General features: G+C 52.6%; 1 protein-coding gene and 1 long non-coding RNA gene across 3 annotated transcripts in view; one reads left to right on the top strand and one right to left on the bottom strand.

The window, feature by feature from the left end:
* The window catches only part of LOC122240461, an 87,472-nt gene that overhangs the window by 25,901 nt on the left and 40,881 nt on the right, over positions 1–20,690 (bottom strand). The gene's annotated exons all lie outside the window — the stretch shown is intronic.
* Positions 1–20,690, top strand: part of CACNG2 (calcium voltage-gated channel auxiliary subunit gamma 2) — a 108,131-nt gene that overhangs the window by 76,009 nt on the left and 11,432 nt on the right. For both annotated transcript variants that reach the window (XM_042993176.1, XM_015543944.2), the window contains one exon: positions 18,654–18,737. In XM_042993176.1, the coding sequence (XP_042849110.1) occupies positions 18,654–18,737 (84 nt within the window). The remainder of the gene's footprint in view (positions 1–18,653; positions 18,738–20,690) is intronic.

Below are 20,690 nucleotides of genomic sequence, written 5' to 3'. Positions count from 1 at the left end.
GAGGTAGACAGAGAGGAGGGAGAGTAGGGAAGTGGCAAAGGAAGGCCAGGCAGAAGGTGAGTTAGACAGTCCAAGATAGGGGGCCCCTGGGTGGCTCAGTCGGTTAAGCATCCAACTCTGGCTCGGGTCATGATCTAGCGGTTCACGGGTTCGAGCCCTGCGTCGGGCTCTGCGCTGACAACTCGGAGTCTGCTTGGGATTCTGTGTCTCCCTCTCTCTCTGCCCCTCCCACCCCCCCCCTCAAAAATAAATAAGCATTTAAAAAAAGAAGAGGAAAGGAAAAGAAAGAAAGTCCGAGATAGGAGTGAGCATGGTGGGGGTGGCAGTCTGGGCAGCTCAGGATGGCTGATGAGTAGAGTCTGAAGAGCCATGAGCTAAGGGGCAGCAAATCCAGTGGATCCCACAGCAGGCCTTGCCACAGAGCCCCGATCCCATCCTGGAGGAATGGGGAGGCACTGAGGGTCCTGGAGCAGAGAAGGGGAAGCCCAGATTTTTGCCTTTTGCAAATCACAGTGGCTACAGAGTGGGGAATAGTTTGGAACTGGGTAAGAGGGAGTCAGAGAAGTCGGCTGGGGCTTGGAGGTGTTCTAATAATGCAGGGGAAGTTAGCAGTGGGCCAGACTAAGACGTGGGTGATTCCAGATTTGTTAAAGAATTGGCAATTAGACCAGACTGGGAATGGAGAGGTCAAAATCAAGGACGACTCCCAGATTTGCAGCTTAGGAAACCAGTGGGATGAAGGCCTGGCGTGTGAAGGGAGAGCAGCTGGGAAAAGGGTCTGTGGGGAAAACAGCTAAGTTCAGCCTGAAGTCCACGTATCTGTGGGATATTTAGAGGACCCAGTGCACCATGGAGTCAGGGGTAAGAGACAGGTCTGGGATAGAGTTAAGATTCTCGGGTCCTCCCCTGCAAGGATGAAAACTACAGCCACAGGTGAGGTTCTGCAAGGAATTCCCACAGAATGAAACGTGAAGAGGCCAAGGGGAGAGCCCCAAAGACACCAAATTTACAAGACATGCAGAAGAAGAGGGGTTTGCAAAGGAGTCTGAAAATGAGAAGAAAGAAGAGAGCAACAGGGCTGTCCCAGGTGCCAAGGGGAAAGGGCACATCAGGAGGCCCGAGTGCTGGGCTGGATCACATGATGCCCACAGAGCATGGCAGAGGCACGCAGACATGTGTAAAAATCCTCCCAGGCTAGCGCCCAAGGGGAGAAAAAGGTACTGGAAACCTCTGCACCCTACTTTTTCATTACCCTCTGCTCTCCGTGAAAGGACGGGTAGAAAAATCCCAGATCCGTTTAGTGCAGTGTTTCCCAAAGGATGGTCTGAGGAACCCAGCCCCGTGAGATGAAATACACACACACATCCATGTACACATGCTGTCTGTAGTGACCGAATGTTTAGAAGGTCGTGCACCACAGTCTCACATCAGGGTCCAATGATGCAATTCGCAGAGCAAACCCTCTGAACAGCCCAGTGGCGAAGAAACCTGTTTAACTTCGTTTGATCCAGCATTTCCCAAACCTCTTTGGCAATGGAACCCCATTACCCCATTACCTACTAACATCTCTTGGGCTGGAAATGGCAGCATTGATGGAAAAGGGCATGTCTAACTGATGAAATGTCTACAGCTGGTAACCCCCTGGCGAAAAGCATCCTCTCCCAAGCTTGGGATGAAAGGCGTCCTTGGTCTGGGTCCCCCTCATTCATTCACTGATTTAAAACGTATTGGGTAGGGACGCCTGGGTGGCTCAGTCGGTTACGCATCCGACTCTTAATTTCAGCTCAGGTCATGATCTCACGCATCGGGCTCTGTGCTCACAGCCCGGAGCCTGCTTGGGATTCTCTCCCTTTCTCTCTGTCCCTCCCCTGCTCTCGCAAGAACTTGTGCGTGCACTGCGCTCTCTCTCACTCTCTCAAGATAAATTTTTTTTTTTAAATAAAAATAAAGAAAACGTACTGGGCACCTAGTAGGTGGTGGCGTAGCCAGAAGGGCTGGCACATTTGGGGAGACGAAGATTGAGGAGACACGAGGCAGGCGTTCTTTGGATGTGCACGTTCTTGATAGAGGATACGGCCAGCCAAATAACCAGGCAGACGCTGGCCAGCCAGCGTGGCAGGATGAGGGAAGGAACACCACCACTATCATTTATTAAGCACCTACTGTGTGCCAGGCACACTCCATAGTAATGAACGAGCGGCTAACATTTATTGGATTCCTACTCTGCACTAGATAGTCTCCTAAGTCCATCAGCGTATTTATCCTTCCAACCACCCGGGAGATATTTATTATCTCCTTCACCAGATAAGGCCACTGAGACAGACAGACGTGACATTTCTCACCCAAGGCCAAGGTTAGCAGTGTCAGAGCAGGGATCTGAGCCTAGACAGTCTGCCCCAGATATTATACTCTTCAACTCTACATTCTACACCCTTTGGAAACATCCCGCTGATACTTGAACTTGGGTTGCTAGAGTCTGAATCTGAAGTGCCAACCGTTATACCCTGGAACCACCCACATTATTGACGATCTTCACGACACTTTGCCGCACGTGTTAGAAACCGCATTCACAGAGGAGGCTCCAACTTTCACACAGCTCGTGGCAGGCAGCGCTGAGGCTCTTGAACTCAGGGGCGGGGGTCTGACTCCAAAGCTCACGCTCCTAGGTCCATCACGTCCTGCCGCCCAGACTGCTGTCATTTTTACAGGTTGGAATTGAGGTGATAGCATATTTCGCATCTACGGAGGCCTGGCAGCCTGACAAGGCAGAATGGACAGTGGCTATGATGAGACGGCCTCCTGGACACAACCCCGTGTCGGGCTCCAACCCCTTATTTGTTGGGGGGGCGGGGAGGGCGGTGTCCAGGAGGTCCCAGAGGAGGGGCCAGCATGGCCAGGGCAGAGGGAGAAGGGGAATTCGGCAGTGCTTGGACTGAAGTCATTTTACCGACCGGTATTTGACAGCCAGCGTGGCTATGTCAGGACATACCTGAGGAACGTCAGCCCAGGCTGGGACCAAAACCATGACTGTTTACCAATTTCCAGCAGCCTTGACCTTCAATGGCCAAGCAGGCTCACAGACAGTTCCCCTGTGCAAGTTTGGCCTCCTCTGAGGAGTCCTCCCTCCTTTGACCTGGAGTCATGGCCTTAAACCTGAAGTAGGTCAAGTTCATCTGCACCTTTCTACAGTCGCATGCTGCAGCCCCAATCCTGCAAATGCAGATTCCCGGGCCCCGAATGGCCGGGACTCTGCAGCACCTCTTCCAGAGATGTCAAAAGCAGTGCCTCTGAACCAGAAGCTGCAGACTGCAGGCCTGGAGGCTGGGAGATGCTATCCCACCCAGCCCACGCGGCCCCTCGGCGGCCCCAGACACACACACATACGCCAGACCCCGAAGGAGCTCCTAACCGAAAGCCCTCTGTGCGGTGTGGATCTAATTAAGTTCTGACATCATCTCAAATTGAATCCTTTTATTAAACATTTATCTTCAGATTCCGGAGTGTGTCACAACACCCCATTGTCTTAAGTGACAGAAAGGAAAACAGCGTTTGCCTTTCCCACAGCAACCAAAGTCCTGTTCTCAGCAGCCCGCGAGCGACAGCCAGGTCTTTCCAGAGCCCTCTCTTCCTCCACCTGCGCGGGGTCCTTGGCGGTCCCCCTGCCCCGAGCTTGCCTCCGGTTCCTCGACACACCCGCCTCCCTCCTGATCTCCAGCCTCGCTGAGCTGTCTGGATCAGCTGTAACTTCTCTCAGTCATTTTCCTCAGCCTTCCAGAACCCCTTTCCTCCTGGGGATTGCGCTGGAGAGACGGAAGGCGGCCTGGCTGTCTCGGCTGCTCCTCTCTGAGCACAGGCTGGCTCTGGGGGGCAGAGCTCACGGGGTCCCACCCCTGGCCTCCCTCCACCTCGCTCCCAGACTCTGAAGGCTTCGGAACAGATTCTAGTGTTTTCATCCTTCTCTGCTTCCGTAGCAGAGTGCCTAGCACAGAGAAGGCTGGCAAGGTGTCTTCATTGATCAGTGACTCAATAGTTAAAGACCAAGTGTTGTCCTCAGCTTTGTCGTTTGGAGAACTCTCTTTGGACGTTCCCCAAAGGTGATCGAATTCTAGCAGACTGATCCCTGCCAGTCAGACTCCTGGGAGACTCACCTTTCCCTCGTCTACAAGTGTCTCCTGGGCATGACTCTCTTCTGGGGAGTAGACACTTCTGAGCAATGAGAAGCTCCCACCTGGGTGACCAGTCCAAGTCTTTTTAAACACCCGGGAATACTAAGGCTCGAGTTGCGATCGTTCCTTTCTCTAGGCATGACAAGACCCACCAGTCCTGTGACAAAAAGAATTACAGATCATGTGTACCGACAGCTCACAGCACACACTGTTCTAAGAGCCTTACATGTGCATTAGACTTATGGAGCCCACACAAGGAACTCTGGAATAGGTAATGTTCCTTACCCCATTTTACAGAAAGGAAACTGAGGCCCAAAGTGGTTAAGCAACTTGCCCAAGGCTACATACACACCCAGGCATTCTGACGGATTCCGTCCTGAGTTTCTAGGAAACTAGGTAACATTTACCCAATAGTTACTATTTAGCAAGCCTTGCGAGCCTCTAGTAGAACGGGCTCGTGAATAGAACCCACTCAACCAGTTGACACGATCTTTGAATCGCATGATATGGAAAATGCTGGAGCAGGATTTCTAGTGAATTTTAGAGAGTCTCCCGCACCCACCGAGAGAACAGAAAGTGTGCAGTTCGATCCCTGTCCTTGATGCATGTGGAACGCCGTTAGGACAATGACACAGAAACTCGTGAAATCCGAAATAACAAGACAGGCCAGCTGTACGAGAGCTGTCACGAGGCAGCCTGCGGTGGACGGCCGGATGAGTGGTCTTGGAGGTAAAAACAGAGCTGGAAGGAAAGAGACGCAGTTCTGAGATGCACCATCAGGAAAGGCTCCTTAGATCCTAGCTTCCAAGGGTGGAAGGCAGAATCATCTAGTCCACCTCCCAGCCATTAAAGAAATGCTCTCTTCAGCATCCCTAAGACGCAGCTGACCACTTTCAGCTTGAATGCCTCCAGTGACGGGTAGCTCACTACCTTAGGAGGCAATGCTGAAAACTACCACACTGGCTCGGGTACCCACCTGACATCCCCTGCCCTACACAGGACCAGGCAAGGTTGAGGTGCAAAACTGAAGAAGATGCTCGTTGCGCCTGCACGACCCTGAGAGCGAGTGCCTCTTTGATTTGGACCCTAGGCACCTCATCTACTCCTGGCCCTGCCAGAACATCCCCACCCATGGCTCCCAGCTGTCCCTCTGGAGTAAACCAGACACTGTTTTAGTGAAGGGGAGGAAAGAGTTTGATTCATCAGGGAGGGGAGTTGTAAGCAAAGGTGGGCACCGGGGCAAGGGCAAGATGCAAAGGCACAGCAGGGAGAGGAGAGTCAGGGCAGAGAAGGTGAAAAGCTTTGGGTCCCACTGAACATAGCTGGGATGTCTGGTTGTCCAGATGTCTGCCCTTTTTGCGACAGGCGCTGGGGGTCTTGAAGATTTCCAAGTCAGGGAGTGTGTTTGGCTTGAAAACAAGAGTGTGCTCGCATGAGCGGCATCCCCGGTCCTGTGGATCCTCATCACGTGAAACGTTTCTGTCCTCTTGGGTCAGTGGTTTAGATGGCATTTGACCACTTTGGCCTGGATCTCTGCCATGAAATCGAATGTGCCAAAGCAGGGAAAATGAACCATAGGGGGTTCGGAGAAAGCAGTTGTCAGAAAATGAAGGTGGATTATGCAAAGCAGAAAAGGCCGCTGGCATTTTCTCTCCAAGGAGGGATCTGAACAACATACCGGAGATCTTCGTGAGATGCTATCAGGAAGGAGCGTCCCGGGGCACCTGGGGGGCTCAGTCGGTTAAGTGCCTGACTTTGGCTCAGGTCATGATCTCACGGTCCATGAGTTCAAGCCCCGCGTCGGGCTCTGTGCTGACAGCTCAGAGCCCGGAGCCTGCTTCGGATTCTGTGTCTCCCCTTCACTGCTCCCCCCACCACCCACCCGCCTGCTCACACTCTGTCTCTCTCTCTCAAAAATAAAAAAAGGGAAGGAGCATCCCTCAGAAGGCAATGTCCACGGGGCCTGGCCCCATGATCTTTGTGCACGAGGTAGGGGAAGGGATGCTATCTCTGCGGGAATTTTTATTTCCCTAGCATTTATTATGCGGCAGGCACGGCGTCCAGCACTTTTTGACGTCTTGTTGGTGTTTACAACAACCTTACCCCATTTTTCACAGAAGGAGATAGGAGCTTGGGGGGTGGGGGGAGTGGGACGGAGCCACGTGCGTCATGCCCAGTCTCGTTCACTACAGGATGCCCGTGCTCACCAGCCTGCACCTCTGCACGGGGTTTGCAATTTCCCGGGTGGGCTTATTAGTTGTCGTTTCATCTATTCACTTCTACCATCAGGGAAGCAGGACTGCCCCCTGTTCCCACCTGGCAGATCAACAGACCTCCGCTGACTTCACGACCATCCCTTCTCTCCATCCCCACCGCCCCCACCCCGCCGGGGCCGCCACCATCTCTCCCCTGGACGCCTGCCACAGCCATCCAGGCAAGGGGTCCTGGTGGCTCCAATGGGGCTTGTGGCTTCCAGTCTCACCCTTCCCTCACATTCCCCACTTGGCCACCAGTACCAACATCCTAACATACAAGTTTGGTCACATGTCCCCCTTGCTTAAAACCCTTCATTGGCTCCCCACTGCTCCTAAATTCATACCTTAAATGGCTTATTAGGCCTTGAATAATCTGACTGCAGCCACTAACTCTCCCAACTGATTATACGCACGCACACACACACACACACACACACACACACACACACACACACACTATATCCAGCACAACCATCTGTCCTTCAGACAGACAAAGGCTCTTGGCCTCAGGATCCCGTCCTCTGTCTCTGGTTAACCCTTGCTCCTCTCCCTAGCACCTTTCTTCCCTCCCCTCTGTCATCTGCCACCTTCTACTTACCCTTCAGGGCTCCTCTGAGATGAGGCTTCTTCCAGGAAGCCTTCCTGACAACCCACCACCACCCAGACTGAGCTATGCACGCTTCTGTGCACGCTCTGCTGTGACAATATCACACAGGGGTCACCTAGAAATCCACTGCCTGGAGTCAAGTCTCAGCTCTTTTGATCACACTGGCAGTAAATCCTTAGATGCATTCCTTTACCTCTGTGCCTCCCTTCCCATGCCTTTAAAAAGTGGAGAACATGGGGCGCCTGGGTGGCTCAGTCGGTTAGGTAGCTGACTTCGGCTCAGGTCATGATCTCGCGGTTCGTGAGTTCGAGCCCCGCGTCGGGCTCTGTGCTGACAGCTCAGAGCCTGAAGCCTGTTTCAGATTCTGCGTCTCCCTCTCTCTGACCCTCCCCCATTCACGCTCTGTCTCTCCCTGTCTCAAAAATAAATAAAACGTTAAAAAAAATTTTTTTTAAGTGGAGAACGTAACAAAAGGGGTTTTTTGAGGATTAAATATAAAGTGCTAAGCCTGGCGCCTGGCTCATGGCGGCTTCTCCCAGAGGCCAGTGATCACCACCCTTGAGTCATACAAGTTAATTATTTGTCCCGGTGCCTCTTGGACTCAGTTGTTGGGGACAGAGAATCCTGCTGTATCAATGTCCCCTCTATTGCGGTGCCCCGTTCAAACCACCACACCTCGGAGGCTCTCAGTAAAAGTTGAGGACTGGCGGAAATACTGAATGCGTCAAAAAGCGTACAACTTGCCCAAGATCACATGGCTAACGGATGACAGAAAGAGGGACCAAATGCGAGTGCTCTCAGTGGCAAGGCCACCTTTCCACTACACCGTAAGGCCTCTCAAGATGAGGCAGAGCTGCTGACACATGATGGTATTTATTCATCACCCACCTGCTCCTGGGGCCCCGGGGTTGACAGAGTCATTTGAACAATCCTGTTTTGTAGGATCTACGCGTATCCGCTCCCTATGCTCCCTGGGCATGCCTCCCCCAGGGAGCTCTCTTGACACAGCAGAGTAATCCCCATTCTCTTCAATGAGTCTGTGAGCTTCTCGAGCTCAGGAGCTGTGTGTGCTCCATCCGTGTCCCCCAGCCCCACCCCCAATGGGCCCCAGCAAAGACAAGAGCACCTACTAGGTACCAGGCACTGAACCGAGGCCTCTCAATACAGCGCTCTGGGAAATTCCCACAACTCTATGAGACAGGTCCCACTGCCTCCCCATTTTACAGATGAAGAGACTGAGGTTCAGAGGGCTTCAGCGGTGTAACGGTGATACAAACCCAGCTTGCCTCCAGACTTGGGCTAACCACTGACCTTCACGGTCTCCCTAATAGTAGGAGCTGCACTAATGGATCCGTAGTTCAGGAAGATTCCTTCACGGCCTATGACAACACCCAGGCCTACAGGTCGATGTCACAGGGTGCTTTTAGGTTGGCTCGTTACCTGAGCAGAGGGTCCTTAACCTCATCGGGAGCAGGCTTTCCATCACAACGTGGCATGAAGTGTGTCTGAGCTTTTCCTGTCTCCAGGGCCGCCTCCAGTGTCAACAATGGCGGGGGACGGGGGACAAAGTTGCAGTGAGGGCGCTTGACGTTCAGGACCCAGATCCTTCCACCTCCTCAGAAGTCAAGCCCATTTCCATCCAGTGTAGGGTCCTGACCACCATCTCCAGCTTCCCCACCCCTGCCCAGTCCGTAAGCACCTCGGCCCGCTGGTCTTCGCCTGGATCCATTACATTCTTCCTGCCTGAGGTCGAACCCCCATTCTTGCCCCTCCTTCCCTGCTCCCTTTGTCCAAGGCCGACTTCCCCACAAGGCCCCGACTCCCCTCATCCCCCGCCACAGCTGGCATCCTGAACAAAGACGTTGTAAGAAACACTGAGACGCCCCTTCATTCATTCATTCCTTCAGTAACTCTACTTAGTGATATTTAGTGAGCACTTGCTATATGTAAGCACTGAGAGTTCAACCGACTGTGGTTAGCATTAAATCCACACAAAAGACTATTTTAACATGTATGATTATGTTCATTAGGAATAGTCTTGGCTCCCGAGGCTTTTTTTTTTTTTTTTTAGGTTTTTAAATTTATTTTTGAAAGAGAGACAGAGAGAGAGAGCGCAGGGGAGGGGCAGAGAGAGAAGAGAGAGAATCCTAAGCAGGCTCTGCACGGTCAGCACCGAGCCCGATGTGGGGGCTCGAATTCACAACCCATGAGATCATGATCTGAGCCGAAACCAAGAGCTGGATGCTTAACGACTGGGCCACCCAGGCACCCTTTGAACTCCAATGTAAAGGATGGTTTACTCCCTCCTCATCACACAACCTTGGAGGTAAGAGGCCCAGGGCTGCTGCAGTTCCGTGGCGGCATTGCCCCCATGCCTTGAGCCTATTCTACCATCAATGCCGCTCTCCATCCGCAGGGTGGCCCCGTGGTTCAAGACCGCACCGGAGCTGCCCAAGCCAGGGGCCCACAGACGGCGCGTCCCACCCGCTGAGGGTTCTTTCTCAGAAGTGACTCCCACCCCCACTGCCGCTGCCATCCCATTGGCCAGAACTCGGTCACGTGGCCACCCGTGGCTGGGACAGCCCGCAAACCCGCGGGGAAACGTCTGCGCGGGCAAAATACGGCAAGGCAAGACAAACGCTGGGCTAGGGAACCCTGGCTGCGCCACCGCGAGGTGTCGAGAGGAACTGTAAAAAGAGCCCCTGTGCACTCAGCACCAGACTAGGAACTAGAACATCCAGTGCGTCGAAGCCGGTCCTGGGCCCTCCCTGCTGCCACCACCCCCCCCCCCACTCCCCCACCTCCGGTCCACACCCTCTTGAATTCCGTGGTCGGGGTTGCCTTGCCTGGCGTTGCCGGTTCACCGCTTGTAAACGACCGTCAGCCAAGTTGTACAAGTTTTTACCTTTGTGAAAATAGAATCATACCATAAATATATATATTTATATATAACATCTATATGTTATACATATGTCATATGTATATATATGTTATATATAAATATATATAAATATATATAAATATATATATATATATATTTCTGCAGCTTGATTTTCTGTTCAGTATTATGGGTGTGGGATTCACCGGTGTTGACACGGGAAGCTGTAATCCATTCGTTTTCACTGCTGTGTAGTATCCCGTTTTATCAACAGACCAAGGAGTTAGCATTCTTCCCGCAACCGAACCGTGGGCTCTTCCCAGTGTTTTGCCCTTACAAGCAGGGCTGGGAGGAACATTCTCACGTACATTTCCTCATGCCTACATGCAACAATTTCTCCGAGGCAAATTTCTAAGAGAAACTGCTGGGTCGTGGGGGGATACACATATTTTCATATTGTCAAATAGGTTTTTAATAAGACAGGTGCAAAAGGTGGTGGCGATGCCCCAGGGGCTCTAATGGTTTGAGACAAGTGTTCATCCATTTAGGAGGATGGAAATGTGTAATACACTGCCTGCCCGCAGACCTGGGTGGGCACACATACGCACACACAGACTCATTCATTTATTGTCCATTTGTTCAATAAACATTTGTCATGTAGCCATTCTCATCAATTATAAGCCACAGCATCAGTGTAATGATGATTCTTCAGGAGGAAAGAAACACAGTGCAGTAAATGAATCCATCAATTATAAGACACATTCTAATTTCAGCAACACTGAAATGTGCGTGTGAAAGCATCTTAGAGTCAAGGGAAATATGGTACCTTCAGGCAATTCTCTAGAGGAAATTCCGCCCTTAGGAGCTTACAGACTTGAAGCTACTTGTTCCCAACAATACCCTAACAGAGGTCATGGTCAAAGCAGACACAAAGTGCTTGAAAGCCTTGCTACCCAATGCCAACTGCGGTCCACTTGGGAGCTTGTGAGAAATGGAGTCTCAGGCCCCGCCTCAGAACCACTGAGTCAGAATCTGGCTTAACATGAACCCGGGCGATTCCCATGCCCATTAAAATCTCAGAAGCAGAGACCCATAGGGAAGAGAAAGAGTCTTTCCAGTTGAGGGCAATCAAGAAAGGCTTCCTGAAAGAGGCATCATCTGAAGAGGAAAAACTACATCCGTTGAGAGCCTGCTCTGGGTGAGAAACCGCACCAGGAACCTCACTTCTGCTCTCTCCTTGAGTCCTCAGAATCGCCCCATGGGGCAGGGATTCATATCTGTTTTACAGCTAAGGAAACAGAGGCACAGAGCGGTCACATAATGAGCTCCAGGCCACACAGCTAATAGCTACCAGAACCAGGCTTAGAAGGCAGATCTGTCAGAGTCTGGAGTCCAGTCTCTTCTCCCGCATCACAGGGAAAGAACTTAGGGAAGTAGCTGTAGAGACAAGAATCAGGACAGGATTCAACTGGAGGCTACAGAAGCAAGTACTCCCTGCTGTGCTCAGGACCTCTGGGAGGTGAGCTGGCGGTCGGTGGGCCAGACACCTTACCGCCTTCTCATCCCGCCCCAGGGGAACCTGAACGGGACCTAGCCCATAGTGGGTGCCTGAAATAATCCAATGAAGGCATGAACGAATGAGCGAGCTGACAGACAGCCACACTGACTGCTTCAAACCCTCCGGCACCCGTTGCCGCTGGCACTGTGCTGGCGGGTGGGGGTCCCAGCCAGGGAGGAGCCGGGCACTGCCCACCCACCCCAAGGTCTCCTGAATCCCCGCCAGCAGGGAGGGCCCAGCCAGCAAAGCGAAAAGCCAGGAGCAGAAAAGGTTGAAAACACAGAGAAAGCAGCTCCCACCAAACCCTTCATTTGCTTCACTTAAAAAATTACTTAGCCAGCCTCCTGCCGGTGCCTCCCCCCCCCCTCCCTCCGAGCACCGGCCCCGCTCTCCTTCAGCTTCTCATGAATATGTGGGAAATAAAACGGCGTCTGTTCAGCCCCTAATGACCAGGTTTATGAAGAGCTTATTGTATCTCAAAGAAATGAGACAGCAGTTGGTGTTGTGAGATATTAATGTGCTTTTTACAAAAGCTGATGAAACCTCCTTTAAACTACTTAATACCTGCAAGCTGAAATTTCCAGTCTGAGAGTAAATTCCCGGAGGCAGAGCTGAGGCAGAGCCTCAGGCACAGCCCTTGGCCTTTCTGTCTCAGCTGGGCAGCCAGTCATTCGGCTCTGGGGTCGGTGGGGCGCTGCTGCCCTTTGGGGTGGGGGTCCAGTAGAGATTTCGTGATTGTTGGGGGCCTTGGCAGAATAATCCTTTCTAGTTCACAGTGGGAGAGTCTCTCCCACATCCTCCTGCTCTAAGAGCTCGAAGTCAGTGCCTTTCTGGGGAGTGGGGAGTGAGATGCTCCCCCCCTCAGTTCAGCCTGGACCCCCAGCGCCCCTGGGGACGTGGCCCCTGTCCCCTCTTCTGCCCTCACCCCCACCCAGCCAGCCCTCTACATGGGACCCATCTTCTTGTAAGTCTCCAGTCCCGCTCTGATGTCACGCGTTCGCCCCGGCCGACCCCTCACACGGGTTGCCCTTCATCCAGCAGGTGTGCTGGTAAATGTCTAGCAACTGGCTCTCCGGGCAGGGAAAGGGGACCTCGATCTATTGTATGTGCCCATTCTCGGGGTGCAAATCCTCCCACCGTGGCGGCCCGTGTGAGTGACCAAGAGACTCTAACGAGCAGCCACCGGAAGCTAGTGCAAGCCTGCTCCCGCACACCTCTGCCTCCGGGCTCCCTTGTACCCCCAACTCTGGTCCAGGGGACCTTCCCCGACCCCCCGAGACACTCTGTCCCCTCTTGTGCGCCCCGCACCTCCCTGCCTTTGCTCTTGCTGATCCCTGTCCTAGAAATCTCTTCTCACTGCCCCCCCCCGACTTCTTCATCACCCTCCGACACACACATGCTCACTCTCACTCACACACTCACAGTCACATGTGCCCCTCCTGTGCGCCCCGAGACACGCTCTGCTTTGTCGCCGCACAGACCCTGCTACACCACAGCGTCTGGCATCCATCTCCCACCGCACACTACAAGTTCCGTGGGGACAGAAAGTATATGTTTTCCTCTGTGTCCCCAGCAGGTTACACTGAGCATAGCATACGGTCGGCGCTACACAAATCCTAGCTGAACAACTAACTCTGCTGCCATAAGGCCTCATACATTTTGCTATAGAGTATGTGGGACATTACATTCTAGTAAATTCCGTGCTGTCTGTCTTCCCCCCCCCAGACTGAGAGCCCCCGAAAGGCAGGGAATCAGGTTAGATTTCCCTCCACCACCCCAGTGCCAGGCACATGGTCAGCCCTTAGTCCCTACCTTGGGGAGAGAGCCTGCCTAAGGACAAAGCCAACTGAGAGGAAAACCAGAGATGGGGAGAGAGACCCCAGATTTTTGAGCACCTGGATCCATCTGTGCCTGAAGCCGTCTCAGTCCCTGGGCTTGATGAGCACCAACCTGAAAAAAATACAGCAGGACCCTAGGCTGGCAACAGGAAAGCCAGACTGCGCCACTCTGCACTGACTGTTGTGACGTCTCGAAGATGTTCTACCACATTTCAACTCCAAACAGAGGTGGCTGAGTGCTGCTGAGGCCACCTCCCTTTCATGAACCTCAGCACCTCTTCGTTCGGACTGAATCCGTGGCCACAGAGCTTCAAGTGCTCCTGGAGACCCTTTACGCCTCCAGCCCACCCTCACCGCCTCACTGCTACCATCAGCCTCTGGACTATTGGGACCCATCCCGTCATGGCCCGCGTCTCAGTTTACCTCCATTAGTCCTCACTACCAATCATTTGTCCCTCACTCTGTTCACCTCCCAATCTGCCCCAATCTCCCACCTCACCCCACCCCCCCCCAGCCTTTCAAATCCCTGCCCAGGGCTCCTCGGCATTTGGTCCAGAGGTCAGGAACCCCCGCTCCTAACCTCTTTTGTGCTCACTCATAGAAACCTGGCTGTCCCTTGAGGACATGACACACAGGGCTGATAATGCACAGGGGGCGTTTTATTGCCTCTTCCCTAAAGCCCTGTCTAAAACTCATCCAGTCTTCTCTTCCCCGACTCACTCCTGCCCAGTCCCAACTTGGCATCCCCCCCATTCTTTGAGGAGGTAAGCACGGGCCCACCTCATTCTCCCAGGCCACCCTGCAGCCATCTTGGATTTCACAAGCAGTCAGACAGCTTTCCCAGTACCTGGCCTTGAACACCTTGCTTGGCGAGCACATCCCAGTCCCAGCTTGCTGGTTGTTAACTGCTGAAATCCTGTGTACCCAGGATTTCAAGCAGCCCCGCTAAGTGCAGGAAGAGGGCTGTACAGGGGTGGCTCCCGGCTGTGACAGATAGGGCAAGGAGCAGCTGGGACTGAGGCCCCATCTCCTCTCCCCACTCGCCAAGAATTGGTGGAGGGTTGAGCTCTGTGCCCCGGGCCTGGCAGCTCTCCAAGCCCTGGGCCCAGCGAGGGCCCCAGAAGAACAGAATCTTCCTACAGCCGGAGTGGCTGGGCCAGGCTGGGCACACACCATCACCCATGAGAGCACTACCTCTGAGGTTTCTGCTCTTCTCCTCCCCGCCCCCCACTCCACCACGCACAGGGGCATCCCTCCGGGCCTCCTAGGTCGCCCAGCAGGAGGGCTACCTGCTTGGAGAAGGCCTCCAACACAATGGCATGGGACAGGGTAGGAGAAAATTCTGTATTTACTGAGACAAAGTAAGTCTTACTCTAACAGAGACATGTTGGAAGCAGCTGGTATGGTTCCCTGCGTCAAATCGTGGTCCAGACAGGACCATCATTTAGCTAGAAAGAGCCTCACACCAATAGTTTCTAAAAACAACCAATGATTTGGGGTTTACCAGAATAATGTGATGAATGCTTTGCATATCATCCTTAACTTGGTAGGCAGCTTCCTAATACATACTTAACTATGTATAGAAAATAAAAGTGAACGTTTAGTTTTGTCTTCTATATTTATTGGTATGACCTTTCCAACTGCTAGAGACTTTGAATGTCATCCCTACCTCCACCCGACCCAAGCCACCCCATCCTTGACCGTGACATGACCAATAGCCACGTCCCTTCAATGACCTAATCGCTGGCCCCCACTTTCTGACTCTCCTGCCCCAGTCTTCCAACTTACTCCCAGGAGCCCCCGGCTCTGGCAGTTCTTTGACCCCCACCCCACCCTAGGCTTCCAGTGCATTGACCCCATCACCTTCACTGCCTCCTTCCCCAACTTAGAGTCTGACCCATCTTCATAATCACTGCCTCCCCCACCCCTGCTCTTGGACTCATTCCACAGACCCCCACCCTGGTTAAAGACAACCCTCCAGCCAGACTCAGCCACACCCTAAATGTAGCTGGGCCACCCTTGCACTTGTGTCCTGGGCCTCATCCCCTCTCACGCTGCTCCTGCATTGCTCCCTCGTCTCTCCAGCTATCATGCCTTCCCTCTCTTCTGGAACATTCCCAGCAGGATCACTCATGCCTTAACATCTCCCCCAACACAGAATGGACAGCAGAGCAGCAGACACCCCACCAGCACAGTACAGGGGGGCAGAGGGGGTTGAGGGAAAGAGACAACAAACGATATGTTGGAGGCTGGGGCAGCCAGACCAGCATGTGCAAAGGTCCTGTGGTAGGAGGGAGCATGCGTGACAGAAGGCTGAGATGGCATGTGCACAGAGAGGGAAGTGGGCAGGAAATAAGGCCAGACAGAGGTTGGGATCAGGCCGCTTTAAGATGCTGAGCTTTCCTTACAGGACTGGGAAGCTATTGAGCATTTCAAGCTAGAAGTGGTTTGATCAGATTTGCATTTTCAAAGGATCACCATGATTACTCTGTAGACAAGGATGAGAGTGAGTGCAAAATGACCAGTGGGGAGGCTGTCATGCAGAGAAGCCAGGATGGTGGCCTGGCTGTGGGTGTTGCTGCCAATGGAGAGAACTTGACAGTTTTGAGAGACACTGCGAGTGAATGCAGGCAGGACATCCTAAGGGAAGGGACCTGCAGTCAGGAAGAAGAAATGTAGGCAGTGACAACTGGGCTCAGGCTTGCATCGGCAGCGATGGAGAGGCATTCACTGAGCTGGTTGGTGCCTGCAGAAGACCAGGTTTGAGGGGAAATGATCATGAGTTCAGGTTTGGACCTTCTGAATACACAGTGCCTTTAAAACATCCACCAGGAGACATCATATCGGCAGGTGGATACCAGGTCTGGCCCTCACGGGAGAGTCTGGGCTGCTGGTGACCTCACACAGCCCCTATACAGCATCTCTTGAGCCCTTCCTGTGTGCCAGGCACCGCGCTAGGAGCTCATGGTCTAAAGATCACTGGGGCACGGCCCGTGCAGAGAAACAGCCAGGTTGCAAGGGAAGCAGGTATGGGTGCGGACTGCTAGCATGAAACGTGGGGCCCTTAGAAGACAGGGTGGAGGCACCACCCACAAGCCCTTAGTCTGGGATTGAGCAGTGTCCCCAGTTTGTTGTTGTTGTTGTTGTTTAATGTTTATTTTAGTTTTGAGAGAGAGAGAGAGAGAGTGAGCAGGCCAGGGGCAGAGAGAGAGGGAGACACAGAATCCAAAGCAGGCTCCAGGTTCCGAGCCATCAGCACAGAGCCCGATGCGGGGCTTGAATTCATGAACCGTGAGATCATGACCTGAGCCAACGTCAGCCACTTAACCGACAGAGCCCCCCAGTCGCCCCGTGTCCCCAGTTTGTTAGGAGTCTCGGGGCCCACATCTCACCTCCTGCACGGATTGCTTACAAAGATGCCCGGCACCAGATTGGCACTGATGAGATATTTGCCAGCTTGAATTGAAAGCAAATGAAAGCACTTTGCAGAGCACTTTTCAAATGCACTGATCTGTAATTTTACCAATAGGGAGGAGATTTTATCCTCTTAGCAGCTAGACTCTCAGCAGTAGACTCTTCTCAGGTCCTAGAGGGAGTTGAGGCCTCCTGGGGATGCTTGAGGAGAGGGCGGAGAAGCAGGGTGGGTGGGCAAGAAGGGTTCTGCCCCAGGGGAGCATTTCAAGCGAAACGCTGTGCTCCTGAGTCCCCACAGAGCTTCAGTGAAGTTACCAGAAGTCTCCATATCCTCTGGGGAATCGTTTTTCTTGCAGAAGTCAGGAAAGGGGGTGAATATGGTACAGAGACAGTGATTGGGGCGATCAACCACCTTCTCTGCAATATGTCGCATAAAATAATAGCCTTAGAAATGCCTAAAACGCTTCCCTTTGTAGAAGTACACCTGTATCGTATAGAAGCAGGTGTACATGATATATACACAGGTCTATGTAAGAATGCCCTAAAATTCCTAAATCATATCCGTAGTACATGATAAAACCTACTTTATGGGACATGAAGGTTCAGCACCCCATAGGAAAACAGATTGCTAACACGGACTGAGAACTGTATTAATTAGGTTATATTAGCTACTGTCACAGAAAAATCCCAAATGTCAGTGGCTGAATATAGTCAGCATCCAATTCTCCCTCACAGCAATGCCCCCAAGCACTTTTACTGACGTGCCAGGCACTCGCTCTGAGCACTTTATATGTGTCAGCTCATTTAATCCGCGAAGGAAAAACTCCTTTGATCTCCACCTCTCAGGTGAGGAATGCCAGGCTGGACCCAGGCCACAGGAGCTGCCAGCATGGGTTTGCCTATTTATTCATTCAGAGAAAGTTTCAGAGAAAGTTCGTCTGCTGGTGCGGTGGGGGGGGGGGGGGGGGGGGGGGGGTACGACAGTGTGTGAAACTGACCGAGGTTTCTACTGTGGCGGAGCAGACCCGCTTGGCAAGCTCCAGCCCACGCATCAGTCCTTCACGAAGACCACATTCACTTCACAGTCGTTGGTGGAGCCGGCTGGGACCTTGGGTTTTCATCTGAGCCTGTGTTCACCTTCTCGGCCATCTGCCAGAAAAGATTGAGTCAAAAGGCCTTCGTTGGAGCCCTGGATCTATCGTTTCCTGACCACAAGTACTTACTCGGATCATTTAGCCTCCCTGAGCCTCAGTTTCTTCATCTGTGCAATGGAAGAGATAATAGCCCTCTCACAGGCCTATGGTAGAGCCAGAATGAGTCGTAGTTCAAGAGCCTGGCAGTGGGGCTCAGCCCCCACTGGGGGCTCAACCCCTCCCCATCATCCCCCCCATCCTCCTCCTCCCCTGCCCAGAGCAGCTAGGGGCTGGGCACAGTGGATTCCAGGCCCTGCAGATGGGAAGGCACTTTGCAAGCTCATTTAAGGGCTGTGAGAACGTTTGTCGGCATCCGTGTGGGGTCTGTCTTCTTTGCAAAGCGATCTGCTCTCTAGCATGCAAAATGCGAGGTGACTCCCAGCGGAGCTGGGGCACAGAGGCGGGTGTACTGACGGGTTCATCAGCCTCCTCCTCGGCAGTCCCCAGCCCCGAGCCAAACCGCTGCTGCCCGCCAAGCTTCAGCTAATCCTCAGAAGCCTCGATGCAGGGACGGAAGGCTGGGTTTTGAAGTCTTAGGCCTTAGATCCTTTCCATTGCACCGCGGGTGTGTGTGTTTTGATTCACCAGGCAGATGTCCAAACAGACAAAGTGATACCTTCCTTCAGGGGCCGGGGAGAGGGCTGAGCCAGCTTCAGAAGAGCCAGAAGTCAGCAAGAGGCCAGTGGGTGCTGAGCCCCTGGAAACTCTGATGTTTCACGTGTCCTTTCTCCTCTTGTTTTCCAGGGAACTTCAAAGGTCTCTGCAAGCAAATCGATCACTTCCCAGAGGATGCAGATTACGAAGCTGACACAGCAGAATATTTCCTCCGTGAGTGCATGCAATTTTTTCTCCCTTCTGGTGGTGGGTCCAGTCCTTCTAACCTCCAGAGCACCAAAGGCCAGGACTATCCAGAGATCCCTGTATCAGCAGAGGGCAGGAAAAAGCTGAGCCCCGCTCCTTTCCTCCTGTCTGGAGGCCAAACCTTCATGCATGCTGTTCCCTCTGCCTGTAACCCTCTTCCCTCCCCTTTGTCTGATAAACTCCTATTCATCCTCCAGGTCCCAGCCTGAAACATCACCTCCTCCAGGAAGTCCTCTGTGCCCCTAACGGGTTCCCAGAGCACAGCACATTTATCATGCTGTGGGGTCCTGATCTATTTGAGTAAACATCTCCCTGGCAATCCCACCAATTATGTTAGGCCAGGGACCCACCCTATCTCGTTCATGTGTTCATATTCCCAGCCCAATGCCCTTCACATAATAAGCGCTCAGTAAATATTTCTTGACTAACTCAATGAAGAAACTCATCAGGCAGTTTCAGATTGGAACTTCAAGAACAATACATGAGATTTTTGTTTTCTTCCCCCACAATCAAGTCACGGTTAAATCCTGAGGTACATGCTGTGACCTTAAATCCACCTGAGGCATATTGTCAAGAGAAAGCATTTTGAGTCCCAAAGAAAACTTCTCAAGAACCAACAAAAACTAACAAGGTAAAATGCTCCCTGAGAAAGGGATTTCCAGGAGAGGGGCTGAGGGTCCTTGACACCTGGGACAGCAAAGCCACCCAAGCAGAAGTGGGTGAAAGCTGTGCTCCACGCTCTCAAGAGGCTCTTCTAGAAGAGGTTTGCTCTCCACCAGGAGCGTCCCCACCTTCTGTCCCCGGTGACCTTCCTAGCCGCACGGAGGCCGCTAAAGCCTCCCTCCCATCCGCCTCTCCCCCGCCCCCAGCAGAATGGCTAGCATCACTCTCTGATCACTTTTATGGAAAATATAGGAGGCATTTCATTACATGGATCACCCTGTCTCTTTCAGTAACTACTCTTCACATCAAAGCCAACTCTCGGGTCAGCCTTAGAATCAACCTGGTTTCATTGAAAAGCCCATGGAACATGAAGTCAGCCCAGTGGCGAGGAAGAGAAAGGAAGGGAACACGATGTAATTTATAGATTTCTTTTGAAAGGGAGAAAAATATCTTACAATGTTCATCATTTCCGTTTATGAACTCCCGAAAGGCACTGCTCTTAAATGGAAGTCCTAAAAGACGGGTTGGGCTATCGTTCCCCACTACCACGTCCGGGGCTCTTGCAGGAGCAGTGCGGTGGCATAAAAGCAGGCTGAGACCTAGGCCAGAGGCTGCGCTCGGTGCTGGGGAGATCAAGGTGAGAAAAACAGGCGCAGCTCGTGGCCCCAGGCAGCGCCCAGCCTGGCCGGGAGGCCCCTCAGAAAAACAGCTGGCCTCGGGAGACGCGGCGCGGGACGGATGCGGCCTGCTGGTGGCGGTGGGAGCGGGGGGACCACAGCCTAAGCCTCGTGCCAGGAGCCACCCTGGTTGAGCACAGTAAGGATGTGATAATCAGCTAGAGGGCTCAAAGGAGGAACTTTGTCTCCTTCATTGCTGTGCCTAGAACAGCTTCTGGAATAGAGCAGATACTCCATAAATGTTGTCTGTTACATAAAGGGCAGATATAGGAGTCTTCAGTGGCTGTTTCTACCTACTCCATACCTCCATAGCCTCATTGTTTAAGAGAGAATCACATAACGTGTTTGGTTCACTGGGGTGTCCCCGGACAAAAGACCTGAATCGGGTAACTGCTGTTAACAGGGCAGGATTCCAAGGGTCTGATTTAAACTTACTTAACCCAACAGTATTTTTTGAGCATTGTAACAAGAGTCGGCAAACTTTTTCTATAAAGGGTCAGACAGCAAATATACCAGGCTTTGTGGGCCATACAGCCTCTGTCCCAACTACTCAATGCTGCCCGTGGAGTCTAGACATAAT

Source organism: Panthera tigris, chromosome B4 (assembly GCF_018350195.1).
Source record: "Panthera tigris isolate Pti1 chromosome B4, P.tigris_Pti1_mat1.1, whole genome shotgun sequence".
NCBI lineage: Eukaryota > Metazoa > Chordata > Mammalia > Carnivora > Felidae > Panthera > Panthera tigris.
Note: the sequence above shows the minus strand (reverse complement) of the source record. Positions and strands in the feature narration are given on the sequence as shown.